At 49.8% G+C, this 16,088-nt stretch overlaps 1 protein-coding gene across 6 annotated transcripts in view; it reads right to left on the bottom strand.

Annotated features, from left to right (window-relative positions):
- LOC119972633 (putative leucine-rich repeat-containing protein DDB_G0290503) overlaps positions 1-16,088 on the bottom strand; it is a 590,251-nt gene that overhangs the window by 240,821 nt on the left and 333,342 nt on the right. For all 6 annotated transcript variants that reach the window (XM_038809653.1, XM_038809656.1, XM_038809657.1 and 3 more), the window contains one exon: positions 13,791-14,021. In XM_038809653.1, the coding sequence (XP_038665581.1) occupies positions 13,791-14,021 (231 nt within the window). The remainder of the gene's footprint in view (positions 1-13,790; positions 14,022-16,088) is intronic.

Below are 16,088 nucleotides of genomic sequence, written 5' to 3'. Positions count from 1 at the left end.
TGTTGAAATAAATATTTAAAAGCATTTAAAACTGGTTCATGGTTCCAAGTGTGGCTAATGCTTTCTTTAATAGCAGACTGCAACTCTCCCCCTGCTCTATTACTATCTCAAGATCCTCTGCCCAGAATTGATTGCATAAATTCTGTTGATATTATTTTTATCAATTCAATTTAGGAAAACCAGGTTACATTTGTTCCTTCTATTTCATTAATACATTTTAATTCAATCCTCTTATGTTCAAGTTGCATCCCTTTTCCTTAAATAATATATTATGCATCAGTCATTATTAAAAGAATTCTTCCATTGCAGGGATACAACTGTATTAAAGGGATACTATTTTATTTAATTAATTAAGGGTGAGATTTTCTGGCCTCCCCGCAGCATATGTCTTGGGAGGTGGCCAACCATTGACCGGTGGCAGGATCTTCTGGTCCTGCCACAGTCTGGTCCTGCTGCAGACTCGTCCTCCCGCAGTCTGGTCCTGTTGCAGTCTGGTCCTGCCGCAGTCTGGTCCTGCCGCTGTCTGGTCCTGCCGCAGACTCGTCCTCCTGCAGTCTGGTCCTGTTGCAGTCTGGTCCTGTTGCAGTCTGGTCCTGCCGCTGTCTGGTCCTGCTGCAGACTCGTCCTACCGCAGTCTGGTCCTGCCGCTGTCTGGTCCTGCCGCAGTCTGGTCCTGCTGCAGACTCGTCCTACCGCAGTCTGGTCCTGCCGCAGTCTGGTCCTGCCGCAGTCTGGTCCTGCCGCAGTCTGGTCCTGCCGCAGTCTGGTCCTGCCGCTGTGTGGTCCTGCTGCAGTCTGGCCCTGCCGCAGTCTGGTCCTGCCGCAGTCTGGTCCTGCCGCAGTCTGGTCCTGCCGCAGACTCGTCCTCCCGCAGTCTGGTCCTGCCCCTGTCTGGTCCTGCCGCTGTCTGGTCCTACCGCAGTCTGGTCCTGCCGCAGTCTGGTCCTGCCGCAGTCTGGTCCTGCCGCAGTCTGATCCTGCCGCAGTCTGGTCCTGCCGCAGTCTGGTCCTGCCGCAGTCTGGTCCTGCCGCAGTCTGATCCTGCCGCAGTCTGGTCCTGCCGCAGTCTGGTCCTGCCGCAGTCTGATCCTGCCGCAGTCTGGTCCTGCCGCAGTCTGGTCCTGCCGCAGTCTGGTCCTGCCGCAGTCTGGTCCTACCACAGTCTGGTCCTGCCGCTGTCTGGTCCTGCTGCAGACTCGTCCTCCCGCAGTCTGGTCCTGCCGCTGTCTGGTCCTGCTGCAGTCTGGTCCTGCTGCAGTCTGGTCCTGCTGCAGACTCGTCCTCCCGCAGTCTGGTCCTGCCGCTGTCTGGTCCTGCTGCAGACTCGTCCTACCGCAGTCTGGTCCTGCCGCTGTCTGGTCCTGCCGCTGTCTGGTCCTGCTGCAGACTCGTCCTACCGCAGTCTGGTCCTGCCGCTGTCTGGTCCTGCCACAGTCTGGTCCTGCCGCAGTCTGGTCCTACCGCAGTCTGGTCCTACCGCAGTCTGGTCCTGCTGCAGTCCGGTCCTGCCGCAGTCTGGTCCTACCGCAGTCTGGTCCTGGCGCTGTCTGGTCCTACCGCAGTCTGGTCCTGCCGCTGTCTGGTCCTGCCGCAGTCTGGTCCTGCTGCAGTCTGGTCCTGCCGCAGTCTGGTCCTACCGCAGTCTGGTCCTACCGCAGTCTGGTCCTGCCGCAGTCTGGTCCTGCCGCAGTCTGGTCCTGCCGCAGTCTGGTCCTGCTGCAGACTCGTCCTCCCGCAGTCTGGTCCTGTTGCAGTCTGGTCCTGCCGCAGTCTGGTCCTGCCGCAGTCTGGTCCTGCCGCAGTCTGGTCCTCCCGCAGTCTGGTCCTGCCGCTGTCTGGTCCTGCTGCAGTCTGGTCCTACCGCAGTCTGGACCTGCCGCAGTCTGGTCCTGCCGCAGTCTGGTCCTGCCGCTGTCTGGTCCTGCCGCTGTCTGGTCCTACCACAGTCTGGTCCTGTTGCAGTCTGGTCCTGCCGCAGTCTGGTCCTGCTGCAGACTCGTCCTACCGCAGTCTGGACCTGCCGCAGTCTGGTCCTGCTGCAGACTCGTCCTCCCGCAGTCTGGTCCTGTTGCAGTCTGGTCCTGCCGCAGTCTGGTCCTGCCGCTGTCTGGTCCTGCCGCAGTCTGGTCCTGCCGCTGTCTGGTCCTGCCGCTGTCTGGTCCTGCCGCAGTCTGGTCCTGCCGCTGTCTGGTCCTGCCGCAGTCTGGTCCTGCCGCTGTCTGGTCCTGCCGCAGTCTGGTCCTGCCGCAGTCTGATCCTGCTGCTGTCTGGTCCTGCTGCAGACTCGTCCTACCACAGTCTGGTCCTGCCGCAGACTCGTCCTACCGCAGTCTGGTCCTGCTGCAGACTCGTCCTCCCGCAGTCTGGTCCTGCCGCAGTCTGATCCTGCTGCTGTCTGGTCCTGCTGCAGACTCGTCCTACCACAGTCTGGTCCTGCCGCAGACTCGTCCTACCGCAGTCTGGTCCTGCTGCAGACTCGTCCTCCCGCAGTCTGGACCTGCCGCAGTCTGGTCCTGCTGCAGACTCGTCCTCCCGCAGTCTGGTCCTGCTGCAGTCTGGTCCTGCTGCAGTCTGGTCCTGCTGCAGTCTGGTCCTCCCGCAGTCTGGTCCTGCTGCAGTCTGGTCCTGCTGCAGTCTGGTCCTGCTGCAGTCTGGTCCTGCCGCAGTCTGGTCCTGCCGCAGTCTGGTCCTGCTGCAGTCTGGTCCTGCCGCAGTCTGGTCCTGCCGCAGTCTGGTCCTGCTGCAGTCTGGTCCTGCCGCTGTCTGGTCCTGCTGCAGTCTGGTCCTGCTGCAGTCTGGTCCTGCTGCAGTCTGGTCCTGCCGCAGTCTGGTCCTGCCGCTGTCTGGTCCTGTCGCAGTCTGATCCTGCTGCTGTCTGGTCCTGCTGCTGTCTGGTCCTACCACAGTCTGGTCCTGCCGCTGTCTGGTCCTGCCGCAGTCTGGTCCTACCGCAGTCTGGTCCTGCCGCTGTCTGGTCCTGCTGCTGTCTGGTCCTACCACAGTCTGTTCCTGCTGCAGTCTGGTCCTGCTGCAGTCTGGTCCTGCCGCTGTCTGGTCCTACCACAGTCTGTTCCTGCTGCAGTCTGGTCCTGCTGCAGTCTGGTCCTGCCCCTGTCAAGAGGATTTCACATTAAATCCACCCCTCTTCGCTGGGAAATAAGTGGCGGGGATACACCATCGGTGGGACAGGAAGATCCCATCAGCGTGAAGAGCCAGAAGATCTTGCCCAGAATTTGCAATGATGCTTCGATAAAATATTCTTCTATGTTACCATAAAATGATTACTGATTTTACTTCTGCTAAGCTATTCCATTAGATAAGTGACATGTTATGCCACCTCCATCCAGGCCTGGTAAACGGGGCTGGGGGGGTGCCTTCTGCTGCCACTTTCTGGGAACAAGACGACTCATGTACTGCCTCTAACATCACTTCAAATGTGTAACTGTAAACCAATGGGTGCCCATCCTCTTCCCCTCCTCCTGCTGAATTTTCCCTTATATTGGCATTTAAGAAAGGTTGCCACTATAACGGCTGCTGTCATATTTTAAAATCGGGCCTGCACTTTCAAAGTACCAGCTCCATCTGAGACCTGTTACTGCTAATTGGCTGACAAGTGCACCCGCCAGCTAATTAGCTGCTGACTTTGGATAAAATCATACTCCCCCCCCCCCCCCCCCCCCCCCCCCCATAAAGTGCATTGAGGATGGAAAAATCATTCCAACCTCAGTCATGAATCCTCAATAGAAGCTCCATGTCTCTATTTATAAAGTTAAGGATCCCACAGGCATTTTAAGTCTTCTCAACTTTTCCTAAGTATTCAAAGATTCTTTTAATTTATTCATTCATGGAACATGGGCATCGTTGGCTGGGCCAACATTTATTGCTCATCCCTAATTGCCATTGAGAAGGTGGTGGTGAGCTATCTTCTTGAACCGTTGCAGTCCAGGTGGTGCAGATGCACCTACTGTGCTGTTTGGGAGAGTACCAGGATTTTAACCCAGAGACAGTGGAGACATGGCATTATCGTTCCAAGTAAGCATGGTGCGTGGCTTGGAGGAGAACTTGCAGGAGGTGGTGCTCCCATGCGTTTTCTGCCCGTGTCTTTCTAGGTGGCAGAGGTCACAGGTTTGGAAGATGTTGTCGAAAGGGATCTGGTGAGTTCCTACAGTGCATTTTGTAGATGGTACACATGGCTGCCACTGTGCGATAGTAGTGGAAGGAGTGGATGCTGAAGGTGGTGGATGGGGTGCCAATCAAGTTGGCTGTTTTGTCCTGGATGGCCTCGAGTTTCTTGAGAGAGCTGCACTTATCCAGGCAAGAGGAAAGTGCTCCATCACCTGTGCCTTTTAAATGGCGGACAGGCTGTGGGAAGTCAGGAAGTGATTTACTCTCCACAGAAGTTCTAGTCTTCGACCTGCTCTTGCAGCCATAGTAATTATATGGCTAGTCCAATTCAGTTCATGATCAATGATAACTCACTAAGATGTTGATTCATCAATGATAATGCCATTGAATGTCAAAGGATGTTGGTTTGATTGTCTCTTATTGGAGATGGTCATTGGATAGCATTTGTGTGGCACAAATGTAATTGGCCACTTGTGAGCCCAAGCCTGAATGTTGTTCAATTTTTGCTGCATATGGACATGGCTGATTCAGCATGTGTAGTTGTGAATGGTGCTGAACATCGTGCAGTCAGAATCAAACATCTAACATGCAGATTTACCAAATACAATGGTCAGGATCCAGATCGCAAGTTTTGCAGGATCCCGTTAGATCTTGTGAATGGTGGTGAGCTGGGTAAATCCTGGAAGAGGCCTCTCACGGGATCTACCGGCCAAGCCGTGCCCGGGTTCAGGTGGGATGTGACCGGAATATCATGCCCTCAATGTTCAGCTGGTCTGCGATCATAACAAGCAGATCATGCAGATTTGCACAATATACCCTGGAAACATTGATGACTCATACATCCTCAGCAATTCTCAGATCTCTGACATCTGCCAGAGACAACACAAGATACAGCATTGGCTCCTCAGGTACAAGGGATACTTGCAAAGGATGTGGCTAATGGCACCCGTACGACAGCCTCAGACTCCAGCTGAGAGCAGGTATTACAAGGTTCTTGTACACGGGAGTTTGGTGGAACACATCATTGGCATCTTGAAAATAACATTTTGGTGCCTCGACAGATCTGGCGGAGAACTCCAGTACACTTCCCAGAGGGTGTCATGCACCATTGTGGCTTGCTGCGTACTACACAACCTAGAGGTACAAAGGGGGAGGACCTTGATGATAAGGAAATGGAGGAACTGCATGTCTCCTCCAATGAGGTAAAGGTTGAAGGGGATGAAGTCCTGAAAGGTAAGCATGTGGACAATGAGATCAGGCACTAATATGACGAGGCAGATGTGCTCATGAGGCCCTCATTGCCAAAGGATTCCAAGAAGATGGTGATGAGATGCAGTGAGGATACTCCTAGGATCTTCGTATTGCATCTGGGAACATCTGGCATCTGTCTTGGTGAGGACAGTGCATATACAATCTGTGAAGAGGTCATCCGATGGGGATTCTGCTGTAATGCAGCGAGCACAGGGACTTTAACAGCACTTGATCCTTTGGCAGGTTTTATGACCTGTTCCCTTCAGCAGCAAACCCTCAACTGTCAGGAATGTTGATGAGCTGGGGAGCAGCCCCGCCTCTCAGCCCCGCCTCTCAGCCCCGCTGAGAGCATATAGAGAATATCAGGCAACCCTGTGATACTTGGGTATGAAAGCAAACACAAGCCACAAGGAGGTGCAGTCCTCACAGATCTGGAGAGTGACTTTGAAGCTGGACAATCACTGTGCTCAGAAGGTTACATACTGTGCAGGGGAGGGGCTCCAAGCTTTGCCACTTGCCTTCATTTTGTGCAGGAACCAAGATTTCACATCGGATTGACACAAACACTGCTCATCATAACAAGGAGACAATCTTGGAAGTGCATTTACAATAGTCAACATTACGTGCATATGATTAACGCCCATGCCGCCATTGTGTAACGACTCCTTCTTGACATTTCTATTCCTGTCACTATGTCTTGGTGCATTGAAAGCAAAGGTGGAGATGGCCGGCTGATTTACACGCCTTGGTGGGTGTCCTCTGAAAAGCTGGAACCTGGAGGGCCTCAGCATTCGGGGTCCTGCTATGTGGTAATGACACCCTCCTTGGCTTGTGGAGCTGGAGCTGCTAAGGTCACAGGAAGAGGGGTGCAGAGGGGCCGGACACTTCCTGAGTCACTGCATGGATGGGCCTAGGGCTGTGCAAATGCTGATCCTCCTCCCTATGGGTGCCTGAGGGCCTCTGGCTGTCTCCTTGAGGAGAACAGGCAGCTGAAATGAGAGCCAGATGCTCCATAGCCATCTCACATTGACATTGATGGACGTCAGCAAGTGCCTCAGTGATGGAGTGCAGCTCATGTAGCGGTGCAGGACTGATATCCTGGGCCAAGGTTTCCATGATGGCTCCCACTCTACTAGTCTTGACCTCATTATATTGGCATGCTGGCACAATCACCTCAGCCCGAAAGTGAACAGACTCCTCCAACGGGCATTGCAATCTGAGGAGTGGAGCAGACAGCCCTACCTGATATTTCCAAGCTTGTCTTTGCAGCTTTAGAAACATTGTGAAAGCGGAGCCGCCCCCGATTTGGTTGGGAACTGTGATTTTCCAGCCGATCGTCGAACACGATTTTGGTATTGGCAACCGGAGAATACAGCCCTCGGTTACATTCTTTAGATCTATCTTCACATTTTCTAAATTGCAGAAAACAGCAACTCGTGCAGATATTGATAAGGCACCCCAAGGTAGCAGCAACCACAATATGATTGAATTTTACTTTCAGTTTGACGGAGACAGGAGTTGCTCTGAGACTATGGGTGAGATTTTCCCAGGAATCAGCAAAGGCTGAGAGTGGGCGGGAGAGACAGTGTTGAACCCACCGATGACAATGGCGGCTTTTCAAATTAGATAGTGCGGGACTTACTGCCAGAAAGTTTCATGCACAGGTTATGCGGTGTATCACTGACAAGGTGGCCTCTAATTCCCTCGCCACAACATCATCTCAACACTGGAATCATTGAGGCATTACATTTAAAGGCCATATGGCACACAGTAGCCACTCTCGGTTGATTGCCAGGAAGTGATGGCTGCATGGAAATATGTCACCAACTCTCGGACGTCTTCCTGAGATACTGCTCGATGCAGTTGAGGCCTGCCATGATGTGCCGTACCTGCTCTCAGGAAGAAAACTAGCCGGCAAGCCGAGAAACCCAGCGTGGAAGGCAGTGGCAGCAATGGTGCAGAAGAGGACTGCCAGCGAGTGTAGGAAGAGGATGTCTCTCCTTTATTTCACAGGCACATCTGGGAAGCAGCCAAGGGAATCCAATAGCTTGGTCCTCAACCCAAGCCCCAAGAGGAGCACAGAAGAGGAATTCACATACACCGAAGTGTAACAACCACCACAGCGCTCACCCACACCCTCCACCAGCATAGAGAGACATATCTCAGTGGCATCTAGTTTTATAGCGGCCTCGGGGGTCAGTCTGGTGAGCATATTACTCTCTCAGAGCCACAGCAGGTGGAGGCAGTGATGTCCCAGGGTGTCGACACTCGGAGGATTGCTGGAGGTCAGGAATCTGCTGAGTCCCAGTCAGATGATGAGCTTCATGACTTGGTCATGCTTCAATTCCTGGAGCTCAAATGCAAGTGACGGAAAGCCAGAAAGGGATGTCTGGTACATTCCTAGGATTGAAAGGCTGCATGAGCAGTCCGTCCACCTTATCCCTGAGATGATTGTGCTGACACTCCAATGCACCAAGGTCAACACAGCTACGGTGGCGAGACCTTGGACCAAGACTTTTGTCCTGCAATGATGCAGAACATGTATTCCACAGTGTAGACATTTGTTGGTATCCATCAGTGTCAATGTCAGAGGACCGTAAGAATACTTGACCTCACTCCAGTTGCTCGTTTGTCAAGAGGCCCAGGGCACCCATAGGGAGGAGGATCAGTTAGTACACATCTCGGGGCCATCCATTCAGGTGACACCGGGAATGTTCCACCCATCTGGATCCACTTTTCCTCTGACCACTTCAGCTCCATCTCCACAAGTCACAAATCAGGACCCAAAAGCAGTGTGGGGATCCCCAGGTCCCGGCCCTGCAGAGGACACACACCAAGATCATCGCAGGTCACAGAATGTGGTAGACAGTAGGCTGCCTCTACCTTTGCTTTGGATGTTGGCAATGTACCAAGACGTAGTGGCAGGGTTAGAAAGGTGAAGTATCTCTAGTTACACAGCATGGGCACAGGTGTTAAGGACTTGTACATAACGGTCTCCTCTGTAAAAGAAATCTCATTGTACCCTTTCTATGGCTCCTTGTTCTGATGAGCTGTGTTCCAGTAATTCTGAAGTGAAAATTTGATTTCCGCACAAGTGAAAGGCAAGGTTCTCAGTCCGGGGCTCCCTCCATATGCTTTGTGCAAGGTTTCCAGCACAATGGTGGAGTCCCTCTACAGTGATTGAACAAATCAATCATGTCTGTATTGCAAAGGAAATGAGGATGTCTCCCACAATCTATAGGGCGAGCACTTCTCAATTCCATTTATTGTCAATGTGTGCTCTTTGCATCTTTGAGATGCAGCTGGACATCCCCGTCCTATCTGCTTCAGACTCTGGTGACACTGAACTCAGAGGTACAGCGCACGAAAGATGCTTTAAGATCAGCAGCAGCAGCAAATCTTTCCCCACTGCATCACCATGATATAACCCTAGACATTGAGAACAAGCAAGCTGACGTCAGCCAGACAGGAGTCAGTCATTCACACAAACTCTGAGAGGATCTATGCACTTGCCCCACTGCAAGTCATCAACATCTTCCTGGAATGTAGGGACTATGGGCAACCGCTCCCTCCCCATGACAGAAGCCTTATCAAAGAGTCGTGCGCTGCTATCAGCCAGATGGGAGTGCAATTCTCAAAGAAACCATGTCAAGGTAATGGCATATCCTCATCACCCTCCGCGAATCTAGTGGCAATGAGCATGTCCTGAAGTTGTCTGCCTCGTCTGGACATCATCATTACCTCATAGCCGACATTCTCTCCCTCAAGGACCTGCTCAGCTTCATCCCCTTCAACATCTTCCTCATAGATGGAAATGTGTCGCTCCTCCATCTCCTCCTCAGGCAGTTCCTTCCCCTGTTGCAACATCAAGTTGTTCAGGGCACAGCAAGCGACCACGGTGCAAGACATCCTCTGCGGCTTATATTGCAGGGCTCCACCAAATCGGCCCAGACACTGGAAACTCATTGTCAGCATCCCTATTGTCTGCTCCACCAGAGTACAAATTGCAGCATAAGCCTCACTGTACCTTGTGTCAACTGTACTCTGTAGTTTCTGCATAGACATCAGCCACATCCTCAGTGGGTAGTCCTTTTCTACGAGGAGCCAGCCCTGCAGCCTCTGTGGACGCAATGTGTCAGGGATCTGAGAGCAGCTCACAATCTAGGCATCATGCATACTCCCTGGGAATTGAGAACACACCTGCAGGATGCATTTGTTGTGCTCGCAGACCAGCCGAACATGCTGCGAGTGGGAGCCCTTGTGGTTCACATAGTTCACTTCTTGATGTCCCAGAGACCTGAGTGCCATGTGAGTGCAGTCGATGGTATCCTGTACCTGTAGAAAACCAGAGATCTACACAAAGCCCATCATTCTCAAACAAAATGGACAAGGTTGTGTGCCCTGGTGAAGATTGTGTGCCCTTCTGGATGCACTTGAGTGCGGAGACTTGTGTAATTCCACAGAGATCACCTGTGGAGCCCGGGAAGGAGCCACTGACATAAAAATTGAGTGCTGTATTAACTTAGCAACACTGTCAGTGGATGCCCTCCAAGTCCCCATAGCATCAAATCTTGCAGAAGGTGGCAGATGTCACCAACCTGTTCCCCGCACATGCGTAGACTTGGGCAACACCAGTTCTCAGACATCTGCAGATATACAAGGCGTCATCTGTAGACTCTGGGTCGAGAAAGGCACCTCTGAATGACCGTTCTATGGAGTTTAAACTCTGCATGAGGTGCAGGGGCTGCCATCCCATCCTCTTCATGGTTCTGCTGCTGCCTTTGGTCAGCCTGGTGCCTCCATTGACATCGTCTCTCCTGCCTATAAGCGAGACAAATGACAACGAGATCACCAGGCTCCATGTTCCAAATGTTCCCTTCACTACTGTATCAAAGAGAGAGATTTTACAGTTAGCATTTGTCTCCGAAGAACCATTCTTTGTCCCTTTATCATCGGAAGCTGCCTCGCAAAGCTCATGTCCTGATCATAGCAATGATGCCCAGGCCTTACTTCGTATTCTGCTTCAGCAACACCAAACAGCACATGACCAAGTGGCCACAGCTTTGGCCACTCAACTGCAACTTGAGCTCTCACATTGTCTAAGGCTTCACTCCAAGGCCTACCACTCAACATATTCTATAGGGGTACATTTGTCAGTATGCACCTCAGCACACAGCCAAGGGTAAGGGGAACTCTCCTTGGGCAGTGTGTCATTACCAACTTTCTAAGGGGATATAATTGCTTGCCCAGTCGAGCGATCCTCAGGCACATCATGGCAGTCATTGATTTTGGAAGTCTGTGTGCCAAGGGTTGAATGCTGAGCAGCAATCAGTGGCACTCACATAGGTGGTGTTTGAATGGGCATAACTGCATGACTGGTTTGACTCCAATTGAGCTACAGCTGAATGGTCTCAGCTGCAACGGAGTACTGAGTACTGATCACTGACAAGATTTTCAATTAGCTTTGCCCTTGTCAACATCGCGCTTCCTCAAACTCCCACAGCTGCACACTGCCCCCCCCCCCCCCCCCCCCCTCCCCCACAGATTGAATGGAACCATCAGTTTGTGATGACTCCCCATCCCTACACTACACTGCCCTGGGCTTCCTTTTGCTCCGAGAGGCCCTTCTAAGAAGCCCATGGCCCAGGCTTACCTTCCATCTTGGTGTCCGCTGAGTCAATCCTCATACAGCATCACCCCCCCCCCCGCCCCCCGAGTCAAACTCCAAAACCACGTCTCCTCTGAAGACGTAGAGCCGGTCCATGAGCACTGTGTTCACCTCTGAGCTCCCTCAGAGGTCTGCTAACCAAGTGCACATATTTTAAAGCCAGTCCTGCTTCATGCCATTCTGACATCACACCCCAAAGGGCTGGTTTAGCACACTGGGCCAAATAACTGGCTTTTAAAGCAGACCAAGGCAGGCCAGCAGCACAGTTCAATTCCCGTACCAGCCTCCCCGAACAGGCGCCGGAATGTGGCGACTAGGGGCTTTTCATAGTAACTTCATTTGAATCCTACTTGTGACAATAAGCGATTTTCATTTTCATTCTAGATGGATACGTTTCCAATGGATGGGCCCAATTTTGAGATGTGAATGTATTCCATTGAAATTCCCAGCGTTGAACAGCAAGAACCACAGCCCACCACTGGCAGGGTAGGAACTATTGCGCCATGTTTTTACATCAACATTAAACATGACTCTGTACTTCTCGTGATATTTTACATTACCGTCCACCTCGTTCAAACTTAGGTCCATTATTCTCAGCCTCTTCCTCTGAGCTAATATAGATCGTAAGTAGCTAAGGTCCTATCACTGACCTTTGTTGACATCCATGAGTTACAGCCTGCCAACTTGAAAATGTGTTGCTTATCCCTACTCTTTGTTTCCTGTCCATTAATCAATCCTCTGTCTATGCTAATATCCTACCCCAACTCAATAAGACTTGTGTATTAACGTTGAGCATGGTACATTATCGATTGTCTTTTGGTAATCCAAGTGCACTGCATCTTCCCTTTTATCTACTCTACTAGTTATGTCTTCAAAAGACTCTCGTAAGTATGCCAAATAATTTTCCTTTCATAAAACCACGCTGATTTTGCCTGATCTTACCATTAATTTCTTAGTACATTATCTTGACTTCCTTAACAACAGATTCCAGCATTTTCCCAACAACTGATATCAGGATTGTATTTTCTGTTTCCTCTCTCCCTCCTTCCTTGAATAGCAAAGTTTTTATTTGTTAACATTCAATCTGCTGGACATTGTAGAAATTCAAGAATTTTGGAAAATCGTAACTAGCTTTCCAATATATTTTAGATCGTTAGGATCTAGGCCAGCAGGTCCTGGCGATTTAGCAGATTTTAATTTACCCCCTAGTTACCCTCAATTTCTGATCTGTAATTTATGTTTTCTCCTGTGAAGACACACACAAAATGTTTGTTTAATGAAAATGGAAACAGTGACACTGATATCGCTGCAACTAAAGTGAAAATTATGTAGAAATGAACGTTTCTATTTGAAAAAAGGAAAATGAGGGAATAGGACACAAGCATATAAAATACTGAAGGAAGAGGCTGATGTAAGGAGAAGGTATCCAATTTAACCTGTCAGTAATAAGTAAAAATTCAAGAAAAAAATCTTGCACCAGGTGTAAAACTTGTGTTGCAGATCAGCTGTCCAACACCTAATTTTTCTTTTCATCAATATCAATCGAAATGAAATTCAGGTTGTTTGGTAAAGTAGTGCGATAAATGGGCCATGCACTGCAAAGGCACATTAAAGGGAATGTTTCTGGGGAATGCCTGTTCTATTCACAGGGCTTGCTCCTAATTTAATGTTTCTAAAACTAGTGCAAAAGACTCCAGAAACTCAAGACGCACTGAATGCAATTTGTGTTGATAATTTTGTGATCTTTTGCACTAGTTATGCCAAAGGCTGGAGAATTGTATCGTGGTAACATGCACACTTCTTTGTATTCCAACAAGTCTCAAAACTGCCTTTAATCTACATATTTCCTCCAGTCATCCTCCAGATCCTGGACTTAAATAAAGACAAGAAATAAAATTCAATACATAGCTGTGCAAATATACAAGAACAAGCAATGAAGCCAATGATGCACGCCTTCTAAGAAAATGTGGATGTAATCACATAATGTGACTGGAAAACATGAACAAACCATGATACTTTGCAATGTGCACAATTTTAATTGTTCAACCATCAAAAGGACAATATAATGCCTCCTGCCTGGCTGAAACTGGATGCTGGGAATTTTAATTCAAAAAGTAATCTTACCACCAATGTCATGCTCCCATCCCACAGTCTTTCATTTTAAACTGATCTGCCGCAAAAATCCATGTGGGAAACTGGTGGGATCTTTCTATCAATATGCAAATTGAGTTCCCAACTGGTCACAGTTCCTTATTCCTAAACTAACAACGAGCAGCTGTGTGCCTTTCCCACATGACCAAGCTACAGGAAGACGTAGGGCTGAGGCCAGAAGACGTTCTTCTGAAAACAGTTCTCCATAGCCTACAGGCAGATTTCTGACTGTATTTCCGGCTTCCGGTTCCCATTGGTTTCATGGAATGAACTGACTGGCGGCTTACAGATCAGGACCAGATCTTTTTGAAACTGTCCAAAATGTATGCTGCCAAGCTCAGAACAGTTTCATGCCCGACACATCCTCCACGTGTCCAATTTAAAATATGGGTTCATAAATCAGTGGCGTAAATAATGTTTTATATGTTACACAGCAAATCATTTTCCATGGGCGATGTCACCAGTGATCCATTTACATACATATTGATATCAAGTATTTCACCCTCAATTACACCTAGTTCTGTTTTTTTTACAGTCGTTAGAGCAAGTTTCACTTCAAATCACAACACAAATACAGTAATTTAAAAATATTAACCTCTCTTTTCATCTTCTGGGCCTCATCTTTCAGTATCTTGATTAATTGTTCACACTGTGCAGTGTGATCTTTGTTATTCTGTAAGTCCTCTTGTCTTGCATTCAACTCTTCTGACAGTTGATCAATCATTTCTTCACAAGCTTCCATTTGGCAACACTTTTCTTCATATCGATGTTGCAAGTTCACCATTTCATCTTTTAAGTTATGGACTGTCTCATTCAGCTCAAATATCTGTCAATATCAGAGTATGAGAATAAACAATCTAATTTTAAAAACATTTATTATTGATGAGGTTAAATAAAAAAATCTAGTTATACTGCATCATGTTTATTTTCTTATAATTATTTTCAGATAAGAGCAGCAAGATATTGCAAACGTCATTCACCTCCAAGATCCTCATGCTATCCTGACTTGGAGATAAAATGGATTAGAAATGTATTCAAAATGGAAGCCATAATTGTCAGTTAACTATTTGCCACATTGGTATTGGAATTAAAATAGGCATCCAATCCCAGACAAGACATCAATTTGCATTTGCAAACCAGGGGCTGAACTCCTGTTAAAAATGCTTCTTTTGTCAAATACACTCAGTAAAATTAAATCTACATGTGGCCGAACCAGCAATTCATAAACGGTCTGTTGCAGGATGCCAGGAAAATGGAGAGTTTTTAAAAAATACTTACCTGAAGGTGGAGGTTGGAGGTTCAGCAGAGTTCCTTCTGATAACACATTTTAATGTTACTGGGCACAGCCGGTAACATCAAAGATTGTATTGGACCAAAGAAAGAGGCCGGGATCTCCGCTATCCGGCGGGGAGGAGTGGTGTCAATCACTCCGGCGTCGGGCCGCCCGGAAGGTGCGGAATCCTCCGCACCTTCAGGGGCAAGGCCGGCCCCGGTGGGGTTGGCGCCGCACCAACCGGCGGCGAAGTGCCTCCGCCAACCGGCGTGTGTTGGCGCATGCGCGGGAGCGCCAGCGTGTTCTGGCGTGATCCCAGCGCATGCGCAGGGGGGTTCTTCTCTGCGCCGGCCATGGCGGACCGCTACAGGGGCCCGCGCGGAGGGAAAGAGTGCCCCCATGGCACAGGCCCTTCCGCAGATCGGTGTGCCCCGATCGCATGCCAGGCCACCATGCCCCCCTCCCCCCAAACCGGGGCCAGATCCCCCCCCCTCCCCCCCCCCCCCCCCCCCGAGGACTCCGCAGGCCGCCCGCAGAGCCAGGTCCCGCCAGTAAGTACCTTGTTTGATTTATGGCGGCGAAACTGGCCAAAAACGGGCGGCCACTCGACCCATCGTGGAGCGGAGAATCGCCGGGGGCACTGCTAACGGCCCTCGACTGGCGCGACACGATTCCCGCCCCCGCCGAAAAACCGGCGCCGGAGAATCCGGCAGCCAGCATCGGGGCGGTATTCACGCCACCCCCCCCCCCCCCCCCCCCGAAATTCATCCCGAGAATCCCGCCAAAAGACTTATAAAGATGTGTGGTTAGATGGATTGGCCATGCACAATTGACCCTTTGTGACCAAAGATGTGCAGGTTAGGTGTGCTACAGCGGTAGGGTGGGGGAGAGGGCCTCGGGAGGGTACTCTTTCAGAGGGTCGGTGCAGATTCGAGGGGCTGAATGACCTCCTTCTGCACTGTAAGAATTTTATGCTTCTATAAAGTTGCCAAAAAAAGAAGTAAGCCCGTGAATTTAGAGCATTTTAGGAATTAGCAAAGGAGGACCTAGAAACTGATATAGAAAGAGAAAGTAGAATATTAAAGTTAACTCGCAACTAACATAAAAAAGGACTGTAAAAGCTTCTATAGGTATGTAAAACAAAATTAGCCAAGACAAATACGGGCCCACTGTAAGCAGAGAAAGGAGAATTTATAATGGGGCATAAGGAAATGGCAGAAAAACTAAACAATTACTGAATTTTCATCCTTGAAGCACACAGCGTGAGCTCGGAAAATTCCCAGCTTCGCATGCCTGCCTCAGGTGAAAGTGCCTGCATTGGCAGGATCGTCATTGCTGGAGGCAGATATGGGCGGACTAGTTGACACAAGATTTGGACGTAGCCACAAGGGCAGTGAGACTTCGTCCCAGTTAAAATAAAAACACAATGACCTTCCAGGCCTCACCCGTCATCCTCCCAACACACAAAATGTCCCAACCACGCCACTTCATGCCTCTACCCACTCACTATGGCCTCTTATGCCTTCCAATTCCAATCCCTATCCTTTCATGCAGCCCCATTTCCCCTCTTTGTCCCATGCCAAGTTATGCCTTTCCACCCACCTCCTAAAGCCCTTCATA

Source organism: Scyliorhinus canicula, chromosome 10 (assembly GCF_902713615.1).
Source record: "Scyliorhinus canicula chromosome 10, sScyCan1.1, whole genome shotgun sequence".
Lineage (NCBI taxonomy): Eukaryota > Metazoa > Chordata > Chondrichthyes > Carcharhiniformes > Scyliorhinidae > Scyliorhinus > Scyliorhinus canicula.
The sequence above is the reverse complement of the archived record's forward strand: the minus strand, read 5'-3'. Positions and strand labels throughout refer to the sequence as shown.